The following is a 16075-nucleotide window of genomic DNA, read 5'->3' as shown; positions in this document are numbered from 1 at the left end:
TTGGGTACCCTGCCATTGAAGGCATTTGGGACCCAGTAGATGGTGCTCTGTTTTTGTCTGCCTCTACTGCTCTCTTTTTCTCATAAATACAAATAAGTAAATGTATAAATAAAATCAGACAATAAGAAGGAGTTTTGTTTTTACAAGTCTAGTGGCTTTGTATAGCTATCTATCATTTATCAGTTTCGTGTTAGACAGCTCTGCTTGATCAGATACAGCTTAAAATTAAACAAGAACCAAGCAGTAGCATATTAGAATATGTGTTCAAATAGTATGTATCAATCTTACTATTGAAATTGAATAAAAGCAAATGAAACTAATTTTTAAAATCATTTTGCTATGGCATATTAATGCTTTAAAATGTTTTTTTTAAAACTGTGGAGCACAATAGACTATCTTAACCATTTTTAGGTATGTATGTCTTGTGCATCTGCGAATGCAGTGTTATATTCATCTTTGAAAATGAAGTTGGCTGTTAAATGACTTTCTCCTCTCCCATCTCCTGACAACCTGAATTTTACTTTTTCCCTCCGTGAATTTGGTTTATTTATATATCTTCTAAAAATTTTTGTGTTCTTGTTTAGAAAGAAGTCTATTGAAATTCTAGTTTATACCCTTAGGTTTCATCCATGATCATGTGTCAGAATTCCCTTTTTTTAGGCAGAATAATATTATATTTTATCTGGAGATTAATCTCAGGATCTTGTATGAGCTGAGTGACTTCTGTTGTCTTGCTTTCATCATTGTTTTTCTTTGCCCCCCCCCCTTTTTTTTTTTTGCAGTTTAGTTATCACTATGCATCCTTTTGTCAATCTGGGTTTGTTTTTTTTTTTTTTCCCTGCTGAGGGTTCACTGAATTTCTGGCTTTTGTGTGTATATGTTTTTCGTAAAAAATTTGTACATTTCTGTCATTTATTGTGAAATAAACTTTCTACCCATTTTATTCTATTTTTTTCTAATGTGAATTTTTATTTAGTTTGTAGGTTACATAAATCTCTTACAGTTTTTATTTTTCCTTATCTTTTTCTCAGATTTGGTCATTTGAAATAACTACTGTGCAAGACAGTTATGTTTTTGGCTATTTAAATTTGCTGTTGAGCCTCTAGTAAAATCCTTGGATTTAGTTAAAATTTTAAGCTTAATTTCTAGTTGATTCTTTTTTTTTTTTTTACAACTTTATGCTCTTGTCAATATTCTCCTGTCCCTTTTTTCCTGATTTCTTCTGCTTGCTGTCCTTACTTTCCTTTAGATTCCTATAGAGCCTATTAAGTCAGTTGTTTTAAAATATCCTTTTCTTAGAATTGCACATTTGAAGTATGTTAAATGTTCTATTCATGTAATAAATTAAGAAAAATAAGGTATTTCAAATGTTTCGTTAGTGTCAGCTTGAATATTTGTTTCATAACTTGGGGTGGGTCAGGTCTGTCTGTATCTCCCAGTGTTTTTTGAAAGTTGGACACTTGAAACAGTAGTCTCCTCTCCTGGGTTTTCTACATCTGCCTGTTTCCTTGACTAAGGGTCTTCCAGCTCCATCCGTGTAGTCACACATGACAGGATTTTTTAATGGCTGAAGTATATTTCAAAGGTGTATGTGTATTGCACTTTGCCTTTTGATGCGTCTGCTGATGGCAGCCTAGGGTTTCTGCATAAATGCTTGTAGTGTGTGTTCGATCTGTCCCTTAGTGACTACTTCAGTTTAAGTTTCAAGAGTGTTTAAAATGTATGCACATTGAAATTGAGTCATAATTTCAGGTTTACAAAATGAAAATATTCTAGAGGTCTTTTGCATAATTTTAAAACTATGCTGTACACATAGGTAGTCAAAATGACAGATACCTTTTTAAAAATACTATATTTGAAAGGCAGTTATAGGCAGAGAAGGGGAGAGAGAGATGTTCACCCTCTGGTTCACTCCCCGAGTGAACCGTAACAACCAGAGAAGGACCTGTCTGAAGCCAGAAACCTCATCGAGATCTCCCATGTGGGTGCAGGGGCTCGAGCACTTCGCCCATCTTCTTTAGCTTTCCTAAGCCATTAGTAGGGAGTTGGATCAGGAGTAGAGTATTGAGGCTTGAAATAGTGCCCATATGGGATGCTGACACCACAGGGAGAGACTTAGCCTGCTATGCTAAGTGCTTGCCCCAAGTTACATGTTTTCTAAAAATTCTGGATTTCTGGGTCTGGTACAGGAGCCTAGTAGTTTAAGTCCAAGCCTTGGATAAGCCAGGATCCCATGTGGGTGCCAGTTCATGTCTCAGCTGCTCTGCTTCCCATTCAGCTCCCTTTCTATGGCCTGGGACAGCCTAAAGCCTTGGGACTCTGCACCCTTGGAGGAGACCCAGAAGAAGCTCTGAAGCTCTGAAGCTCCTGGCTCCTGGCTTCGGCTCAGCTCAGCTCAGGTCAGCTCGGCTCCAGCCATTGCAGCTACTTAGAGAGTGAGCCAGCAGATGGAAGATCTTTCTCTGTCTCTCCTTCTCTCTGTAGATCTGCCTTTCCAATAAAAGTAAATAATAAAGAAATATTTTTTAAAAATTCCTAATTTCTAAAGATTTAGAATTCATTTAACAAACCTAAAAAATTATCTTCTCAATGGTTTTAACCACAGTTCCAATGTTTGATAATCATGTTTCAGACAGTGTAATTGAGGTCTGTTAGAATGGTTGAGTAGTTCTCAAGAGGCTGAAGGCCGGAAAGCGCGGTCAGGTGCTCATCTGGACTTGATGGTACTGCCATTGTTTCTCTTGCCCGATTTAAGTGTCAAACATTTTTAGGTAAAAAGAGTTTGTTAATATTAATTGATATCCTATATCTACTGAATAAGTGAATACACATGTATTTACAACATATGAGGGTTCTTGAAAATGTGGAAATTTATATTACAGAAAAATAGGTATAGATTTCAGTTCTTTTTGTACCAATAGAAAATTACCTTTAAATTCCATTTTAACTAACTTTAGAATACTCTCAGATTCATATGCTTATGAAAATACAGCAAATTAACAAAATATATAAACTATGGGGCCACCCTTGTGGTGCATCTGCTTAAGCTGCCACGTGCAGTGCCAGCATCCCATATAAGCAACTGTTCAAGTCCCAGCTACTCTGCTTCCAGTCTAGCTCCCTACGAAAGCACCTGCAAAAGCAGAGGAAGATGGCCTCTGACACGCACAGTTTAGGGAGATGGAAATGGAGTTCTAGGCTCCTGGTTCCAGACCCTGGCCATCTGAGGAGTGTATCTGCAGGTAGAAGATACTCTCTCATCCTGTCTCTCCCTTTGTACCTCTGGTTTTCAAGTAAATATAAAATACATAAATAACTTTTAAATGTACAAACGAATGGTAACAGCTTATTTAAGTTACTGGTGGTAAAGCTGGACAGTTTTTTTGGGGGGGAGAGGGTAGGGGTTGTAGGGCAAGATAAATGAATGCTCTCCTTTTTTGGTTCATTCTAAATCTCCCTGAGTTCAGAGCTGGGTTTCCCGTGTGGGTATCAGGGGGCATCATCACTTCAATTATCATCTGTTGCTTTCCAAGGATGTCATTTTCCAGAAGCTGGAATTGTTAGCAAGAGGTGGGAATTACGTGCCCATTTTAACCATCAGCTTAACTGCAAGCTAGACATCTGCCTCAGTGCATTCTTTTTACTTAGATTTTAGAAGGCTTTCCCAATTTTATATCTATAGAGATTTTAATCTAGCATCTTTATAGCTTCCAATTTTAAATTTTAATATTTTGGTGAAGTAGAATTTTTTTTTGTATGAGTGGTTCAGAGTGATTAACCACCTTTGTCACTGAGTGATTATCCAGTCTTCCCAACACAAATGTTTGATTTTGGCATTTCCTTCAGCTTTGAAATTCTGCCAGTATATTTCTTGTATCTGTTTGGAATGGGGAGTTTATCTCAGCAGGTGCTGCCGCCTGGTTCAGCCTGGCCCACCCCCATTCCCAGCTTTTGCTGGCAGGTACATCAGCTTGGTCCATTGCAAGCCCCTATGTGAACTTGGTGGGTATTACGCTCCCACCCGCCTGGCCTGCACCCCGTCCTCGCACTTGCTTGACCAGTGTTTGCTATGAACTCAGCTTGCCTAGCCACCCACAGATCAGCCTCACAATATGCCAACAGGTGGTGCAGCCCAGCCCAGAAGTTCCCCTATACAGCCCACTCCCAGCCCTGGATCTTGCATGTTTTGGCAAACACTTTGGCATTGTCTGATGTGGCTAGCCCCCAGTCCTGGCATTCAACAGTGATATTGTAGCCTAGCCCAACTGGACTGTACCCATCCTGGCTTATTGCATGTGGATGCTACAGCATAGCCCAATGTGACCTACATCTAGACTCAGCTCTCATGTGAACCCATGGGTGATTCAGCCTAGCCCAGCCTGTCCCACATTTATTTTGGCTCTTGCAAGCACCAGCAGATGCTGCAACTTTGCCCAGCCTGGCCAACCCCAAGCTCCATCTCTTGTGGGAGCCACAGCCTAGCAAGGGGATCCCTTAAGTTTCCCTACCAGCCTGTCCCCAACCCCAGAACTTGTCCATGCTGGCACATGCTTCAGTCCAGCCTGGCATGGCACACCCACATTTTCATCTCTTGCTGGTGGGTATTGAATCCAAGCCCAATTAGGTGTGGCCTACACCCTGTTCTGGGTCTCATACTTGCCAGAAGGTGCTGAAGACTTCCCCAGTCCAGCCCCCTCCCACCTTCAGTTTTGCAAGTGTCAGGTGTGTTGCATGGTCCATCCTGGTTCAGCCTGTCACCAGCTCCAGCTGTTCATAAACCAGCAGTGCTGCAGTTCACAGAGGCAAGTGCACAAGTTCCCTTCAGAATCTCCCCCAGATCTATTTCTCTTGTGTTCTGGTGGTTGCTGAGGCCCAACCTGTCATGGTCCACCCCCTGCTCCAACTCTTGCAGGTGGTTACTGTGTTCTAGCCCAGCCAGGCATGCCCCCAAACCCCAGATTTTGCATGTGCAAGTGGACGTTGGAAGATGCTATTTAACCTAGCCCAGGTCTCCTGCGTGGGGTGTCTTGGCCTGACCCAGATATGCCCCCCCAGACATCCCCCCTTATAAACCTCTCTGTCCCAGCTCCCTTCTCTACCTGCTGTTGCAGTGGCCTTGTCCATGGAAGTCCCCAGAAGTCATTTCTGCGCTCTGACATGCCCTTAGCAATTCCCATTCAAAGATATCCCTGTGTTTGTATCCCTGAGTACTCAGCAGCCCCCAAACACTACCCCTGGGCTGGTGCATCCCAGCTTGGCATTCATCTTCCCTACATATCTCTGGAACACAAGAAAGTAGATAATTATGCTGGCACACTGGTATTGTTAACACAAATTTGGTATTAGCTAGGCCCAGAATGCCCACCAACTATTTACTGCTTTTCTTTGAGCAGTGGAACACTTGCCTACATACGAGACAACCTAGGCAGTTGCCCACAGCTGGGAGAGTTTTCATTATCTCTAAGTTATGATGAATCCTTTTAATTTTTATTTTAATTTTTAGTAGTATCAGCTGTACTTCATTAAATGATAAGTAAATCTCAGAAGTTGTAGAAACTTTTCCTTTTAAACAAGTTACAGTATTTTCCAGATATTTCACTTACCTTATTTGTCTTAGGTGCAATATTGAGTAACGATGATTGCATATTTATTTTAGCTCATTTGAAGTATTGCCTGTAAATTATGTTGTGTTCTTATTTTCTGTTTGTGGGAAGGAAATACATCACTTCAAGAGTCAACAGTAGTGGTGGTTAAAATTTGAATGTAAATTCTGTGATTTTTTTTCTTATTTTTTTCCTAATATTTTCTCTTAATCATGTTACAATGGTCTATAATTTTTAAAAATGTATTAGTTTATAGTATATTAGTCTATAACATTTGATATGGATTCATCATGAATAAATTTGCATTGTTTTCAGGGAATCTATGCTAAGTTAGTATCTGTATTGTATTATATTACTACTCACTTCATGCTTTTATATAAAGTTCTTGTTGACTTGATTCTTACGGGATCATATAGAAGGATTACGGTGTATAACCCTTGGCAAGAGAGACGTAGCAGTTGTGATGCGGTGGCAGCTTTCTCCAGGGCCACTTTTACTTGAGAAATCTGAACAGCATGCCACCACAGTAGCAGATTGTCTCAGCTGTCTCATTGTGTCTGTGTCTTGGACTGTCCCTTTTAGAAATTGATGACAGTGAGTCTCCTAACACCTGGATTTTCAGTTGCTGTTTATTCCCTTGTCAGGAAGATTATAGTAACTTTAAATTAAAAAAAAAAAAACCCTTCAGTGATTATAAATTGAAGGCAGCAACATCTTAGTACAGTGAACACAATGCAGGGAACACAGCCATAGCAAAGGAAGGGTAAGCCTCAGCCAGTGATGAGGACTCACTACATGATGGTCAGGACAGCACACAAGCTTAGGGCCACGGGCCAGAGGTTGCAGCTCCCCCGCCCTGCATGTCCCTGCCTGCCACTAAGTAACACACAGGATATTGTTCCTCCACTGAGGAAGCATCTAGAGATCATCTTGGTTCCCATCCCCCACCCTACCCCTGTCGTGTACACAGTTCTGTCATCCCCCCCCCCCACTTCCGTCCTTACCAGTGGTCCATTTGGGTCTTCAATCCCTATGCCTTCACCTTTGTAATGGATGCTTAAAAATTAAATTAAAAAAAATCTGCACTGATTTTGATTTGCTAAATACTATGTTAAAATTATATATTAAAATGCACAAGTACAAATCACATTAATAAACTCAATTTTTGCATTTTGAGTTTGAGTTTTCATAGCATATTTTTTTTAAGGTGAGCTATTATTTCTGTTTTTCTTTGACAGAGCCCTTATCCCTCTGGACAGAATGCAGGTCCAACCACGTTGGTATACCCTCAAGCCCCTCAGACAATGAATTCACAACCTCAGTCCCGTTCTCCGGTAAGTAAGCGGAGGCTTGTCCTTGGTAACATTCTTTAGCTAAGTTTGTTTGTGTGGTTATTTGGGTTCCTTTGGAAAATACTTTCACTGAATTTTGGAACTTTGTTCCAATGATGATTGATCATTACTGTTACTATTGTTGCATTACTTAGCATTGCTTTTTCAAAACTAACTGTTTGGAATAATTGGAAAAATAAGAAATGGGACTTCATGAGGTGTTTTGTTTGTTTGTTTGTTTTTTTGCTTGTTTGTTTTAACCTTTATGGCATTTTTTTAAGTCACTATCATTAAGTTTACTCTTTTTTCTGTAGTTGTATTGTTGAAAATTCAGAATAGTATGATAATTTTTAAGCAAATTGAATTTACTGACTAGGTTCTCAAATTCCAATGGTTTGGGAAGTAAGTCTTCTGAATCAGTATTACTACATCAGTTCTAACCATTTGACAGTGTGTACATGAGCATGACATGACCCAGTGTGGGTACTTGTTTCTTCATATGGTAAATAAGCTGTCCCAGAATTCCAAATGCTGTCATCCTCTTTGTTCATCCTTTACATGGATTACTATAAGTACCACAGAGACTGAAGAGTTTCTCAAGGTTCATCCTCCTGTTTCAGAAAACTCTACAATTGCTTCCTTAGAACGTTGGTGTGCTAGCCTGCATGATCAGCTTTGGCCAGAAGATGCTTCTGTAACATCTCACCTTCCCCTTTGTGTCTGAGCTGTATATATTCCTAGAATACAGGGGTCTTCTTTCTGTTCTCCACGCCCACCTTTTTTGCCTGGAATAGAGGAATGCTTCATTGCATTAGCTGCTATTCATTCAATTTTTTGCATGACTTCTGAATTGTTGAAATCTACTAAGGATTTATTCAACTAACTAGGAGAGCACAGACTGTACCAAAATGTGATCTCTTTCTTACTCTCTTCTTTTTCCCTGTTACCCTCTTTTCCAATACCTGTTCTCAGATCCTGGTTTTCCCAGTATTTGAAGAACCATTCTAAAGAGGTGTAACCTTGGTCCTACCTGCCTGTTTGCTTGTCCACCTGTCTACCCTTTATTTTTTATTTTTTCTGAAATGGTTAGCAAGATACCTGATAAATTTTGTTCTAAGAGTGGTTTGGGCATGTGACTACTTGGAGTCTGCCTGCAATATTATCAGATCAGTTTAGATAGGTCTTGGTTTGTTAAGCATGAGACATGGTGGTAAGCTCTCACTGCAAGAAGTTCTGTGATCCTCTTCCCCCGCCCCTTTTTCTAATTATTAAAAAAAGAAAAAAGAATTAAATTTGCGTGGTTAGAATTGGCGCAAAACCTGACTGAAGAGCTGCATCTCTAAACCAGTTTTCTTGACAGCCCAGCAGAACAGTGCCAATACATTGCACAGACAACTGGAAGAGGAGGAAGGTTTTGGAACAGACTCCCGTTTACAGGTCCCTGGCTGGAAGAGGCTGGATAAAATACTGCATTGTAAGCAATATAACAAACTGTACTTCCTGCAGGCAGTGCTGCTTCTGGCACTCATGTTTTTTGACCACATCTATTTATTGGCTGATGCACAGAAATGCATTGATTACTCTTTTCTTAAAGACTAACCTAGCGTGGCAGTTTCTGCCAGGCATAGTAGGGGAAAGAGCAACAAATTGGGTGGGTCTTCAACTTTTGGAAATTAGGTAGGAACAATTTGGAGTTTATATGTTTTCTATTTTAAAGTGGCATATCCATTATAGATAAATTTGAATTTAAAAGGTAAATTTCAAGACTTCCTTTTCTCCTTTCCATTTTTAAATTCAGTATGAAGGGGGAAATTGTCTGTAGGTGTCAGCCATTTTACTGTGGTCATAAACTCTTCAGATATTCCTCTATGCAATTTTGCCATCTGCTCTGCTAGTGACCATTACCATTGCCATTACTAAAAACCACACACATAGTGTTCCATTGCATACCCCAAAACAAGTGCAAGATTAGCAGACCCCGGACTATTCTTGCTTGTTGTTTTGGGTCTGATTTTCTTTGTTTCATTTGTGTTGGTGTTGGGAGGGTGAAGTTGGGGTATGAATTTTGATAGGAATGCATTTTCTGTTTACATCACAAGTTACAATAGTGTAGTCTCATCCATCCCACAGCTGTCCCAACTTGTGAGGAGAGGTAAGGTGTTGCTCTGAAGAAGGATGCCTTCCCATGGCTTTGTTGAGCAGCTCAAACTTACTCCATTCTATTTCTGCATTAATAGGCCATTGGCAATTGCACAGTTTAGGCTTTTCTGTTCTTCCCTGGACAGCAGCCTTTGCAATCCAACTGGCTTCGAATGGCCCCCCTCCATCCTTCAGGTTATTTTTGTGTCTGTATCTAATTTATACTTTGTGTCTCAGTTAAATTCACAATATGAAAAGTCTTAACAAAAATTACTGAGAAGCTACCTATTTGTTGCAGTTTTGCGTGTCCTGGCACTCTTTAACAATTTATTTTCAAGTAATATGACAAAAATTACCAAGCTACTGAATGCTTAGGTGGGAGAGGGGACAGTTTGGCTTTTGCAGTAATCGGTAACCAGTGGTTGGTTTTCTGTTTTCTGGTATTGAGTGCCAAAGTTAAATCAGTGTTCTGTTGGCCATGCCCAGTCCCAATTGTACACAGAAGGGTGAGTGAGTGATGAGTGGGTGGCATTTACATTGGATCCAAGTTCACAGGAGGCTATTTTCCTTTATATCTACAATCATCATCTTAAAGACCTCTCTTACAAAGAAAAGTGAAACAAAAGCCAGCAGTGACTACAGTTTGTTCTGTTGCTTACAGCTACTTATAGGATTAAGACTATTGTCATTCCAAATGAAAATCTCAATAGCCAATGGTGACTAGTGCAAAATAGACTAGGGTATCTTCCCAGAGTACTTTCTCACCAACTTAAGTTGCATTTTCTCTCTTTCTTTTTTAATATATAATTTTTAATAAGATAATACTCTTGTTCATAAAGTTCTCTTTTGACTGGAACATTCAAAATATATGAAGTTTTGGCTTTTTTGTTAAAATGTCAAAAATGGGAACTTTGTGTGGAACAGTGATAAGACAGGTACTGCTGTACTTAGGTTAATTTTTTAACAAAACCCCCTTTTCCCATTTTCTTCAGAAGTGTCATGAAGAAACATTTTACTTCACCCTTACTTTGATACCACGCAATGGTCTTGCTCATACTTGAAGTTTGATGTTTATAGTAGAGGGATAATCTGTTCTCATAATTGGAGAACTGAAAATACAAGATCTCAGTTTCTTTGAAAAGAAAATTTTCTGTAAGAACAGCAACTGCTGATGATACCTTTCTGAAAAATTCTGTTACATTGATTAGCCAGGTATTATGAGTTACCTACATACCCTATGTGTAGAGGTTGTTAGGATCATTTTCAGTACTTGACCAATAGGTGACATTTTGGCTTCTAAAGTCAGTTGTTGTTGACAGCACTGTCTGCAGTGGTCTGAAATTTTAAAATATATGATCATTGTTGTTGGGGAAATAATTGCAAATCTCCTATTGGTTACTATTGCACATAATTTAAATTCGGAGTTTGAGAGATGCTTTCTTAATCTTTGGTCTAATTCATCTGGAGTGAGAAGCTGACAGAAGGATGTCTTCATTTAAGAAGGAAAACACTAAAGATGCAAAATTTAGCTCCTTAAATACATTAAATAAAAACTATGGTTTACATACATTCAAAACTTGCTCTCTATATTTTATTTTAAGTATCTTAAAGGGTAGTTAACATGTAATTATGCTGTAAGTAGGTCACATATGGTTCTGTATGCTCTAATATTTCTCTTCATCCTTTTAAGTTTCATAAAATGTACCAGAAGCCAAAATTTTCTCTGACTTGATCTTTTAGATTTAGTGTTTAAAATTTCATGATTCAAAGGCCTTTTCTTATATTCTAGGCCTTTTCTATATTCTTATATATAAGTTAGGGAACAAGGTAGAATGAGCCCCTTCCAGATATTCTAAGATTTGGCTAAAATGTTTCTTTTTCTTTCACCTTCAGTATCAGATGCCAGTAGGTACCTATGTATATGTTTTATGGTTGTCTAGAAATAGTAATAGAGAGATTTAATTTCTTAATTCTTTTTTCTTCTTGAACATGTAGCAGTAATTCACTACCTGCTTGCCTTAAAATGTTTAGTATTCAGTTGTACTGGTTACTACACTTAAACATATATAAAATCATATGTAAACATATCTAATAAATATGTAGTGATATGTATAATCATAAAAACTCATTCTTGAGCTTCAAGAAATTAAAAGGGATGTTCAAACCTCTGTTTTATAGAAGATGCCATATTTATCTTAAGATAATTTGCCAACATTTCTGTTACATTCTTTATTTCCTTCTTAACAGTCTAAATGTCTCCTGGCTATTGTAATATAAAAATAATTTTCATTTCCTTCAACTATAGCAGTTGCATTTTTATATTTATCTTATCATAGCCACTTAGTGTTTAGCCTTTCTTAGCCTTACTGTAGATGTTTTTTTTCTTTTTTCTTTTAATCAGAGAGCATCTTAGTTGCCTAACAGTTTAGTGTAGCTGTTTCTCTCCTCTCTGATCAGTGACAAACTCTCCTGGTAGACATGTTAACCTGTTGAATCTTAGTACCTGTCTGTCACTGTCCTGCAGCAAAGCTTTGACTGTTTTGTGTGTTTTTTGTTTGTTTGTTTGTTTGTTTGTTTGTTTTAAAATTTTGGGTTTTTCCTTTGGCATATTGTGTGACATTTTGGTTTTGTTGTGGTGTTTCTGACTCTTTGTGCCTTTCCTTTTGTGTTTGTTTTCCTTGCTTTTCTCAGTTTGCAGCGGGGCCTCGACCTGCCCATCATCAGGTACTGTACCCTCGCCCCTTCACTATCGCTCTTACCTAACAGTGGGGGCTCTAGTAGCCATGGACTCTTAGAATGCTGCCATTCCATTAAACCACTCAAACTACTCTTTCTAAGAGTAACTTATGATATAATATGGTTGTTTTTGTCTGTCACTAATTTCACTACGTTTTCTTATTCGCTTCTATTCATGGCACATAATTTTAAAATAAGCCTTTTCTCTTACAAATAAAAAGATTACTTAGAATTGAGACAACCTTGAAAAACTTCAGATATGTTGTGAGTGCATTAAGTCTCAACTAAATGGAACAAGCAACATTCTAAGGGTCTCTGTTAACATTCTGATGTAACCTGTATTGATGTGCATTGGTAGTTCTAAAACCACTTAATCTCAGTTACTAACTCAGACCCAATAACATGTTGATAAACAATAATACATATTCTTCTATTCAGTTGTCTTTCTTAGGATACATAGAAAATAGATGCTTTATTTATATTTTTGTACTATCATTGGTTGAATTTATAAGGTGGAATAATAATGAAATTTGAAAAATGTATATGCCAACACTATATTGTTTAGTAGGAATCCACTAAAGGTGGCAGTAGGGGAGAAACAGGAAGATATGTGGTGTCCCACCCAAAAGCTCCTCATGTTCTAGGACATTTTCTTCTTCTGTAGCAGAAACAGGCCATGTTTAAAGTCTGACTAATCTGGGTTCATATTGCCAGCTGTACTCTGTAACCAGCTGTGTTAAGTCTTTTTCCGAGTCTCAGTTTTCTCATAGATAGTCACAAAATAGGGACAGGTACCTTCGATATTAACAATAGTGTATATTAGCTATTTGATGCAGAGTAAGTTGTCAGTAGACAGTACTGTTTTTAATATTATTGCAACTTAGTACTGACTTCTAAAATGAAAGAAATATTAGCAGTAGTTTACTTGTGGTATCATTTTGAAATTCTTACTACTGAGTAAATGGAAATTTTTATTAAGCTTGCATTGTCTCATGATTTCATAGAATGCTGTGTTTTTGAAAATATAGTCCTAATTTAAAGTGCAAGCAAATTATGAGATATTAACATTACTTTACAGGAAAACTAGCTGATAATTCTATGTGGAGTGGCTTGCTTTTCTCTGAACTTTGTTAAACAATAAAACTCAGGATCATTTGTTATTGTCAAGACACAGTATCATAATGTGTGCTTTAGCAAGTACTAGTTTTGATTCCTCCTTATTATTATTATTACTGTACTCATACACCATTTTCTCATATATAAAATAGAACTAGTAATACCACATCAACAATAAAATGGGAAATAAAGGAGGTGACGGATGTAAAATGATGCACAGAGGAATATCTTGAATGTATAATTATCACTACTACTAACAAGGTAATAAGGTAATAGTAGGTGAAAGGGTGATTATATTTAGTCAAGGCTATAGAAGCATGGCTTCAATTTTTGTTTAAGGTTAAGCAAAAAAAAAAACACCTTCTTTGAGAGAAAAATTCGGACTTCTGAAGTGGGGTGGAAAATTATGAGTTAAGTGGACAGAGGAATTGGGATAAGAGTTTCTGAGTTGCTAGATACAAGGCACTCTTTACTTTTTTGACTTACATGTTGTGTGTGTGTGTGTGTGTGTGTGACAGAGAGAGAGAGAGAGAGATTGATTTGAAAAGCAAAGAGACAGAGATGGACTCTGTCGTGATCTTCTGATCACTCTTCAAATGCCTGCTCTGCTCTAGTGGGGTTAGCTTAAGCCAAAGATAAATTGGAAACAGATCCAGGTCTTCTGTGGAGGAGACAGGGACCCACGTCCTTGAACCATTGCCTACTGCCTCCCCGAATGCATGTTAGCAGGAGCTGTAATTGACAGCAGAGCCACTACTGGAACTCAGACAATCTGATTGAATGTGAGTGTGCAGGTGGCATCCTGACTATTGAACCATACACCTGCTGCACATGTTTATGGGTCCTTTCAGGCCTTCCCTCCCTCCTTCATTCTCTACCTCCCTCCTGCCCTCCTTCTCTACTTGCCTCCCTCTCTGCATCTCTCCACGCCTCCCTCCCTCATTACCCCACTTCTTTCCCTCCCTCCCTTCTTCTTTCCCTTATTTCCTCCCTCTGTCTCTCCCTCCCTCCTTCTCTCCCTGCCTCCTTCCCTCCCTTATTCCCTTCCTTTCATCTTTCCTTCCTCCCTCCATCCTCCCCCCCCCCCATTATTTCTGATTTGTTTTATTGAAAGACAGATTTACAGAGAGAAGGAGATTGAGAGAAAGATCTTCCCATCTGCTGGTTCACTCCTGAATGGCCAGATCTGAAGGCAAGAACCAAGAACTTCTTTTGGGTCTCCCATGAGGGTCCAAAGGCTCTGGGCCATCTTCCACTGCTCTCCCAGGCCATAAACAAGGAGCTAGATGGGAAGTGGAGCAGTCAGGACATGAACTGGTGCCCATATGGGATCCTGGCATATGTAAGGCGAGGATTTAGCCACTAGGCCATCACGCCAGCTGGCCTCCTGGCTTGTTGATTTTATTTTAGCTGTAAGGTGATATGGAAGTACATACATTATAGTTGACACATTAGCAGGAAAAGTAGTTACTTTCTGTCAATAGTTCCTGAAGGTGAATTCTTAAGATGTCACAGGAAATTTGCAGCATTGCTTTTGAAAGGTTAAGTTAGCTGGCAGCCTTTTCTTTGGCATGCTTCCTTTGTAAGCAATAGGAAAGTTCTTTGCCCCAAACCACAGAGAATTATGTAGAACTATATACCTTGGTTCAAGCAGCAACAACAGGAGTTACCTGGGAAAAATAGAAGAGGAGAGGGATGTATGAAGTGGCACTGGTGAGCAGGCTGTGCCCTGTACAGGGGAAAGTTTGGAAAAAGAATTGTGGTTCCACATACTTAGGCAGTGGTAGGCCAAATTGATTTGCATCACTGTGGAGTTGATGATTGATTGCCATTTTGTATGGGATAACCGGTTAAGGAAAACTGTCCTTTAAATAAGGCTTCAGTTAGCAATCTTTAGGATCCATATGCCCATCAAATTTCCCCAGAGACAATTAGAAAACAAAAGAGAAAGCCCCTTTGTGCATTTCTGGATGGCCTCTATGGGGGGGATTCCTTTTCTTATTTGAGAATCTCTGATTGAACCTACATTTCAGAAGATCTTCTCAACCTAATTCCCTAGAGGTTCATGAAGAAATAGATGCTCATAATGATAATGCACAAGAGGACAGCTTTGCAGAAGTGCGAGCTACACAGGCAGTGATAAAGATCCTCAATGTACAGAACACCTTCTTAAAGGGGACACATCCGTGTTGAGGTGTTTTGGGTTTGGGGTATGTGTGTTTCCACCTACTGGTGTTTGTTTTAGCCAGAAGCAATTAAATTAGAATGAATTAATCTTGAGATGAATGATTTCTCTTTTCTCCCTCATAGCATTTAGTACTCATCAGTGGCTACCTTTCAGATCACTTGTTCTCGTGCTTGCTTTGGTCTTACTTTTTTTCTTTTAAAGGAACTTATTTGGGGTCATTTTTTCTCTTGTTGCTTAAAAATACATTTGCAAATAATATTATATTAATTGGTTTTATAAATATTGCAAAGAAAAAATATTAACTGCCAACTGTATTAGGGTATTTAGAGGCAATTGTTTATGAGAAGAAAACATCTCTAGTTTAGTAATTTAAAGCCTATATATTTTTCTTTGTCAAAAAAAGTTATCTGAATTGAAGTCAATAAGATTTTTTTGATCTGAGATGCAGGCTGTGTTTATTGGAACAAGATGTGTGCATGAGAGAGCTACCTTTGTTTAGAAGATTGCTCACTGTTTGGAGAGCTGGAGTTCTTTTTGAGTCCCTGCAAGTCAGTCAGAAATAGCATGCTCCTGTTGGATTTGCAAAGCCACATGTTCTGGTACCATCCATTTTGGTTTTTTAGGGATTAGTTACATTAATAAGGATGTTCTACTCTTGCATTTCACAATTTGAAGAACTTACAAAACATTTTTTTCTTCAAAGGTGAAACAAAACATTGCTAAGTCATTTCAAGCACAAAACATTTTTGGCTTTAGAAATAATGTCAACTGTTTTTATACTGATGTTTGAAAAATCCCAGTGATTAGAAACTGAAAGAACAGAAAGTACACTCCAAATTAAAACAGATCATTTGGTATAATTTAGAGTCTGTTTCATGTTGTTTACTTCGTATCATTGAAAATTGTACAGTTACGGTTTGATGTTATTTATGTGGCTGTCCTTATTTCACTTTTGAGTTTGA

General features: G+C 38.5%; 1 protein-coding gene across 2 annotated transcripts in view; it reads left to right on the top strand.

Annotated features, from left to right (window-relative positions):
- The window catches only part of EIF4G3 (eukaryotic translation initiation factor 4 gamma 3), a 336540-nt gene that overhangs the window by 146353 nt on the left and 174112 nt on the right, over positions 1-16075 (top strand). The window contains exons 5-6 of one of the 2 annotated variants that reach the window (XM_040988036.1): positions 6842-6937; positions 8295-8408. In XM_040988036.1, coding sequence (XP_040843970.1) covers positions 6908-6937; positions 8295-8408 — 144 coding nt within the window. In that variant the 5' untranslated portion in view covers positions 6842-6907. The remainder of the gene's footprint in view (positions 1-6841; positions 6938-8294; positions 8409-16075) is intronic. The other variant, XM_040988037.1, reaches the window with a different exon arrangement.

The sequence above is a fragment of the Ochotona curzoniae genome, unplaced genomic scaffold, assembly GCF_017591425.1.
Source record: "Ochotona curzoniae isolate NIBS_2020 unplaced genomic scaffold, NIBS_Ocur_1.0 contig_4792, whole genome shotgun sequence".
NCBI lineage: Eukaryota > Metazoa > Chordata > Mammalia > Lagomorpha > Ochotonidae > Ochotona > Ochotona curzoniae.
This window is presented reverse-complemented; position numbering and strand designations above follow the sequence as displayed.